The sequence below is a fragment of the Chenopodium quinoa genome, unplaced genomic scaffold (genome assembly GCF_001683475.1).
Source record: "Chenopodium quinoa cultivar QQ74 unplaced genomic scaffold, ASM168347v1, whole genome shotgun sequence".
Classification (NCBI taxonomy): Eukaryota; Viridiplantae; Streptophyta; class Magnoliopsida; order Caryophyllales; family Amaranthaceae; genus Chenopodium; species Chenopodium quinoa.
The window spans coordinates 34572-42675 of NW_018744702.1; the positions used below are offsets into that span (position 1 = coordinate 34572).

An 8104-nucleotide genomic window follows, 5' to 3' on the forward strand; every position below is an offset into this window, starting at 1 on the left:
GTGATTACACTAGCATAGTTGTCTGTTGATTATTTGATTATTTCTAATTAATGAGATTCACATGGATAGGAAAGGTGATTACACTGGCATAGCTGTCTATTGATTATTTCCAATTAATGAGATTCACATGGATAAGAAAGGTGATTACACTAGCATAGCTGTCTATTGATTATTTCCAATTAATGAGATTCACATGGATAAACAAGTGATCACACTAGCTTGTCTATTGATTATTTCCAATTGATGAGATTCACATGGATAATAAGTGATTACATTGGCTTAGCACTCCAATTAATGAGATTCACATGGATAAACAATCTGATTTTACCAATTTATTAGTTGTCTATTAATTTTTTTAATAAATTAATGAGATTCACATGGATAAGCGTTTTGATTAGCCCATGATTTCCTCACGCATTTGATCTACGAATGTTATATAATGATCAATTTTTTTTAGATTTTTCATCAACTCTAAAATAATAAAAGCCTAAAGAAAACAAAAAAAAAATTCTTTTAAAGTTATTTCATCAAAGAAAGGTTGTAAAATCCAATGGATACCCAAAACGCCTTTAATGAAACACAAAGTAGTCATGATCGACTTAAAGAACTTAAGGAATTCGATGAAGGAAAACTTGGGGTGAAAGGGCTTGTAGATGCAGGAATCCAAAAAATTCCTGGCATATTTGTTAGACCGATTGAGGATCGTTTAAAAGATTTTGGTACATATTCTGATGATATAAGTGTGCCGGTAATAGATTTTTCACATTTTGGTGAAAATGAAGATCGCACTGCTGAGATCATCAAGGAAACTATTATGGCATCAAAGGAATGGGGTTTTTTTCAAGTGATAAACCATGGGATTCCTAAGGAGTTGTTAGAATTAATGATTGAACGAAGTCGAATGTTTCATGAACAAGATGCCGAGACTAAAAAATTGTTCTATAGTCGCGATTTTCAATCAAAGCATGTGTACTTTTTTAGCAACCATGACTTGTATCAGTCAAAGGCTGCAAATTGGAGAGACACTTTGTATGTGAACGCTCGACTTACTAATGGTGAAGTTGATCCTCAAGAGTTGCCTCCTATATACAAGTAAGTTAATTATTTGTCTCACACAATGCACACTTATTTATTTTCCAATATTAAGTTACAAAAATGTTGTTATCATACATAAGATATATACTCTCTTCACAACTAAAATAATTTCTAATTCACTCATAAACCTTGTACCTAAACAAAAATCCATTTTACTTTTTTCCGTTTACTTTTAAACAACCAAACCTTAATATCTGTTTTTTTTTTCACTTTAAACTACAACCCTTGTTATATAAATATTTATCTTTAAAAAACCAATCTCCATAGTTTTTCTTTTTATTCTCCTTCTTCAAAACTTGTGGTAAAGGCAAACGAGATTTTTAGTTCGTGGCAGAGGAGATATAATTTTTCTAAAAATCTAAGGCTATATATATGTATCAAATAGTCTGCTACAAAAAAAGTGCATTAGGCCTTGGTCTTAAACAAATAAGTAGTATATGTAGGGATGGAAATGGTTCTTTTATCTATCTAATCCTGATACGGTGAGTCTAGTTCCAATTTGTATGATCTAAATCCTCTAGTTTTGGACTCAATAGATCCAAATCTGTTTCTGATAGGCATAATCTACTCTATTACTAGTTTTTAGACCTAGTCTAGATCTGGCGGCCAACAAATCTTACTTTAAGTGTTTCTCATATTATTGATTTTATTTGAGAAACTTTTATTTCTTTACTATATACGCCATCCGTTTCTTTTTAACTGATTAGAGCATTAAATACATAAGTTACTTTGACTTATTTTATGATTTATTCTTAATAGATACATCAATATGAGAGGTCTTGTTTAATTTATCTCAGTCTCTTTTTTTCAAACATTAATTGATATAATATTTGAAGTTATGTATTGAAAAATTGTGGATAAATGAAACGTGTCAATTAAAATGAAAAGGAGGAATTATTTTTTAGTGATTTTATATCTTTAGTTTTTGTTATTTTGAAAAAATGATGTATAAGCGCGGAATCAAATAAATAAACTTAAAAATAACATTGCACTTGGATTTTATAAAAGAAATATCTAAAATAATAACTTTTTATTGCAAAAAAAGCTCACATGGATTCGATTGATCTAGATCTAGATCCCAAAATTTTGGATTCACGAATTAGATTCACCTCTAGAGATTAAATGTGGATCTGGATCCAATAAAATTTGATCCAAATTCAACTCGTTGTCATCCCTCAACATATAAATCAACTGATAATGAAACTAATGTATATAATAGTCATTGGTTTTTTTCATATGAGGCAACCAAATAAAAGCACCAGTGCGTTTATCCTTAACAAATTCAGACCATCATCAATGCAAATTAAATTGCTTCACATCTGCATACACATAACTATACTATATATTTTTCAAATAGTTTGTTTTAAATATTGATTTTTATATAATGAATTCTTTTTTGCAGGGATGTGACATTGGAGTATGTTAACCATATCCATAAGCTTGCTGATCTCATACTTATGTCAATATCATTAGGTCTTGGACTTGAACCCGAATGTCTTGGAAATATGGCAAAATGTACAAAAAGCTGGGCCATAATTAACAGTTATTATCCAGCATGTCCAGAACCAGAATTGACCATTGGATTAGATGCTCATGTTGATACTTCATTTATCACATTACTCTTACAAGACAATATTGGTGGCCTCCAGGTCCTTCATGAAAAAAAATGGGTTAATGTGGAGCCTATTTCTGGTGCTTTGATTGTTAACTTTGGAAAAATACTTCAGGTTTTGTATTTTTACCTCTAAAACTATATTATTAAAATTTCTAATTCTTATACTAGTGTGTAATTTGTAAGCTTTTTGTTGGTGTGTTATATAAATATTTATCTTATATCTTACAGATGATAACTAATGATATGATAAAAGGAATTTGTCATAGAGTGATTGCGAAAACAATTGGACGAAGGATTTCCATTGCAATAAATTATAATGGAATTTACTCATCCGAGAAGATACATGGTCCAATAAAGGAATTAACATCAGAGGAAAATCCACCTATTTATAAGAAATTCTCAACTGAGGGCCTCATAAAAAGCTTTTTCTCGAAATCACTTGATGAGGTTGGAGCCAATCTTGATGAATTCAAACTTTAATATCATGGTGATGACAACTAATTATCATGGGGGATCATGCTACAAATTTGTGTTTACTTGCTATAGAATAAATTAACTTTTATGATCTTTTGTAGCAATTTATGTCTCCATTATAATTCATGAAACACCTTTAATTACTATGTACGCTTTTTAATCTTTATTATGCGCTTTGTAGCATGAATGCCTTTAAACAAAATTAGTGTTTGTTTATCATGATCATGATTTGTTTTATCTTTATTGTATAAGTACTTTTTTCGTGTCGTATTAAAATTGTTGTGTTGTTAATAATAGTTTTATGTAGTTCAAGTTTCAGATTTTAATATTGTATTGTACAGAAGCATGTATGTTCGTTCTTATAAGCATCAAATTATATAATTAAGAGTGTAAATTAGTTGATTATTATTTGGGTTGATTATAAATGTGTTTGTGCTCATATCAACTTAGGGAAGCCTAAGCTCAAATTTATAACTATGTATAAAATATGTTAGTAAGTTATCTTAAACTTCATTTTAAAGGAAAAAACTATCGATTAACTCATGGTGGTCCCAATTTTGGGAGTGTCATTCTTAAAATAGTCCCTAGCTTATGATGATCGACTAGATAAACTGATTAAAACACATGTATTTTTACTGGTCTGTTTTCTTTCAAAAATTAACATGAAAATGGTGTAAATGGGATAGGGGGTGTAGTGTTTATAATGGTAGAGGATTTATTTTGTAATTACGCCTATCAAAAACAAGGCATGTATGTGGAACTATTAAGCACTTAAACCGTTTAAAAATATATTCGGGACTCTTTGATAAGGACCCCCCTTTAGTTAGGATCATCTTAAGTTAATCAATAATTAACCCCTTTAAAAATAAGGTTAGTCATAGTTTGGACTGCTGGTGTTAAATTTTCCTTTTTTAAATCCAATTGAATTTTTTTTTTTTTTTTTTGTGTTTTTCATAAATGAGATTTATACTCTCGATTCTTTAAAATCAAAATATCTTCTTTGATATCAATTCAAGTGTAAGATGCAAACATAAATTAAAAAATTAAAAAGTTATACATTACAAGATTCAAGTATAAGATTTAAGTTGATAAACTAAGTAATTAATAGAAATTAATTCATGTAAGTTGACAAGCTAAGTTTAAGGTAATTGCTAAGGTTTAATAGCATGACTTGCTTAATATTCATCAAGTAGTGTGTTTCTTGGCTGACGTTCCGAATTATAATTTTGTATACACTTGTCTATAAAAATATATTAGAAAACTAAGAAGGATAGAAAGATAGATCTTAATAAGATTAGCAAAAAGGAGTCAAATTAAATTTTTATAAAGTTATTAATTATTTGTCGTATGTAATAGCTCGGAATCACACAAAATCAACCAAAAAACTCAAAATAATAAGAGTAGGGTTAGAGCTTGATCCATCTTTCTCATCATTAATTATTTTCTCCCTCTTCTTCGTCTCCATGACTTTAACCTGTTACGCCTTGTTCATTGCCCCCCCCCCCAAAAAAAAAAACTAGGAAAATTTTTCTGGAATAATACCACTTTTCACCAGTCTTCCAAGATTAGAACGACCCTTGGATTATTTCAAAATAAAACGCCATTGGCTACACATTTGCAAAAAATAGAACAAAAAACATATAACCTGTTTTAAAGATTACATTTGACAAGTGTCACATGTGTGATTGGTTGAAATAATTTAATTTAATTTTAACATTTTTTTTAGTTTTTTTTAAAAAAAAACTTTAAAAAAAAATTAAAACCGAAGAAAAAACTGACCAATGGCATCCCTCTTGACCAAGATCCTTACCTTTGAGCCACCCGCCCAAGAAATAGGATTTCTGGGGTTCGATGGGATTTTGAACCCTAAAACGACCACTCGATTTTGGGGTTTTAGAGTTACTATGGTGGTTCAAAGGGGGAAGGGGGTGGAAATGACTATCGGAAGGGTAAAATTGGTTCTCCAGCACAATGGAGGTGGTTTGGGTGCCGGTTGGTGGGGAAATGAGGGTTTTTGAGGGGAGGGAAGAGGGTTTTCGAGGTGAAGGAGTAGGGTTTTGGGTGTGACGAAGATGGTTGAGTGGAAGGATATGGGTGGTCGGTGTCTGAGGAGCGGTGTCGTCGGCGTCAAGGTAGGGGCTCTGGCCGCCGGTGGTTATGGGGAGGCCCGGTGATAGGGGTGGATGTCGACAAGGATAGGGCGTGTTTTTTTTAATTTCAGTTTTTTTTTTCAAATTTAAATATTTTAAAAAAAAATTTAAGGTATTTTTTAAAAAAGATTTGTTAAAAAAATTAACCAATGACATTGTAACACGTGTCACTAGTAACCTATTTAATAGGTAACCAACCGGTTAAATTTCATTTTTGGCAGATGTGTATCAAAGGTCGTTTTATTTTGAAATTATCCAAAGATCGTTCTATTCTTGGAAGCCAGGTGAAAGGTGGTCTTATTTTTGGCTAATTTTTCAAACAACTAAGTGAAATAATATGTGTTTTAGATCTAAAAATGGAGTAAAAGATCTCGGATGGGTGAGTTAATTTCTTAAAGTGTTCTCTAAATTAGTTTTAAAAGAATTTTAAGGGGTGGAAGCTATGAAGTAGAATGGTAGATAATGGTGATAGATGTGGCTGATGAACGATAGGAGTTAATTAGGGTTAGAAGTGAGAGAATACTCATTTTAAGTGGCCATGTGGGTGACTGGTTAGTTAGAAACTAATATTGTGCTATGAATTTTATATGCCCAACGAAGAGGCTATGTCTTCCTAAATAAAGTGGACTAAGAGTTATACAGTTGTGGAAATGGTTCTAGCACAAGTCGGCAACTGGGTTGAAGAAGATTTTGAATTTGAACCAGTTATAACCAGTTTTAAGCTCGACAAGTTCTAGCCAGTTCTGGGTCCGGGACATAGTACCCCGTATATATTTTTGCTCACCCCTAGTTTTTATGCATTGTATCTGAGGCCCGACATATGAAACTTCTTTGTATATTTTTTAAATGCATCAATTTGATTTTTGCACTATTCTTATATCAAATTTAACTTTTATTTACTAATATATAAATGTAGACACCTGATTGTGTCTCCCCAAAAACTAAACCCAATGATGAATATCTTTTACGCCATTGATTGTCGAACGAGGTGAAATGTGAAAGAGCCTCGTGGAATGCGGTCGTTTTAATAAAAATACTTCTTTCTGTTTTCGAAAATATTCCTTTTCGTACCCTATTTATGGAAAAAAGTCCAATACATTTTAGTTTCTTCCATGATATAGGTCCAACAATTGTGTTGTTGGACGGGGATTACAAAGAGCTTTCCAACGAAATATTATAAGTCTAATTCCGATGAATAATGAGTAAGTTATGGCCAAAATACTAAACTGAGCCCAAATCGGATTTTACCAACGAGCCAATGATCATGCGGAGGTTCCAAAGTTTTTAATCCCATTCCTAAACTAATTAGGATTAATTGAAAGCTTCTATATATTTCTAAAAGATCTTAATTATCCATTTTTGAAAAGATAAGATTAAAGAATTCGAAATTGAATAAAACTCTTCTTTTTAAGAGTCCTTATTACAAAATATTATTTTCGTGCCTCATAATAGTTATCAAATATTATTTTCGTGCCTCATAATAGTCCCACTATTTCGGCCATATCTTGTAATCTACAAAAGATTTTAATCTGATTCCAATTTGGTTAGAAAGTAGACTTCAAGATTTTTTTTCAACAACATATTATATGCCTTATTTGGACTTTTGGATCAAAAAATATGATAAAAACAAAATCCACAAAAACTGTTGTCCATCGAGTTCTATTCCGATTTGAATTCGGATTCTTTTCTTATTCTTCGACTCTCTTTTTTTCCTATATATAGAGGTCATATCTCCCCTTTCTCAAATCATCAACAATCTTGATCACCAACAATCATCTCTCTTCTCTCTCTAAGTTAAATATTATTCTCTCTCTAATACGTGTATTATTTTGATAGAAAGATATACGAGGCATCAAAGTAAGTAGTTTGATTACTTAATTATTCTTTTGATATAGGAATCATGTTTAGATTATTTTTTTTTAATTTCTAGTATCATGTTAAGATGTTTCTATTGCTTCCTAGTATCATCTTTAGGTTGCTTACTATTCTTTCTTCTATCATGTTTGTATCATGTTAGGGCTAAAGCTTTGATCTTTACTATTTAGTGACATGCTAGGGTTTGTTATTAGTCTTGTTAGTATCATGCCTAGGATCTTGCTAATATTATTATGCTTTAATGATGAGATTATTATGGTGATGAATTGTTATGTCCATGATATTAATTATTATGTTGCTTGATGTACATTATTGTTATTGCTTGATCACGCCCTCGCTGCGGGTTTAAAGGAAATTTGTACTTGAAATCACGTTAATAAGATATTTAATAATTTGGTTTAGGCTAATATGATTTTAATTCAAGTGATCGCCAATAATTTGTTTGTGCATTAATATTCAACCAACATAGATTAAACAGGTTTTAGGTTAACCTAATGATGGTATGTTTATCATAACGCGCACGTGAATATGAGAAGAGTAAATTAAAGTAGAGGCCTATTTTAGTGCGGGTTCAATCTCTTTTAGGCTGGATTTGTACCTTCATCCCCGAATATCCAGTCATGGTTCCAGACCACTATGGAGGTAGAGATCTCTAGGATCATGAAGGGGTGTAACCTTCTCCCTGTGAACGATTAACAAGTTCCTAAAACTTATTAGTGACTCTTTTGCTCTTTTTTCCCTTTGGACGCCACCATGCTTAAGTATATGATTACAGTGGGGTTGAAGTTTGGGATGCTTGAAATATTCCCTATAATAAAAAACATATATTTTTATATAATATGTTGTTGGATTAATCAAAGTATATATTTTTTATACAATTACCTTTGCTTCACCA

At 31.2% G+C, this 8104-nt stretch overlaps 1 protein-coding gene across 1 annotated transcript; it reads left to right on the forward strand.

Annotated features, from left to right (window-relative positions):
* Window positions 1–285: 285 nt before the first annotated feature.
* LOC110702736 (1-aminocyclopropane-1-carboxylate oxidase homolog 1-like) lies at window positions 286–3446 on the forward strand. Its single transcript, XM_021880483.1, has 3 exons — window positions 286–1092; window positions 2498–2822; window positions 2939–3446. Exons 1-3 carry the CDS (start codon window positions 551–553, stop codon window positions 3188–3190), a joined length of 1119 nt encoding a protein of 372 aa, XP_021736175.1. The 5' UTR covers window positions 286–550; the 3' UTR covers window positions 3191–3446.
* The last annotated feature ends 4658 nt before the right edge of the window (window positions 3447–8104 follow it).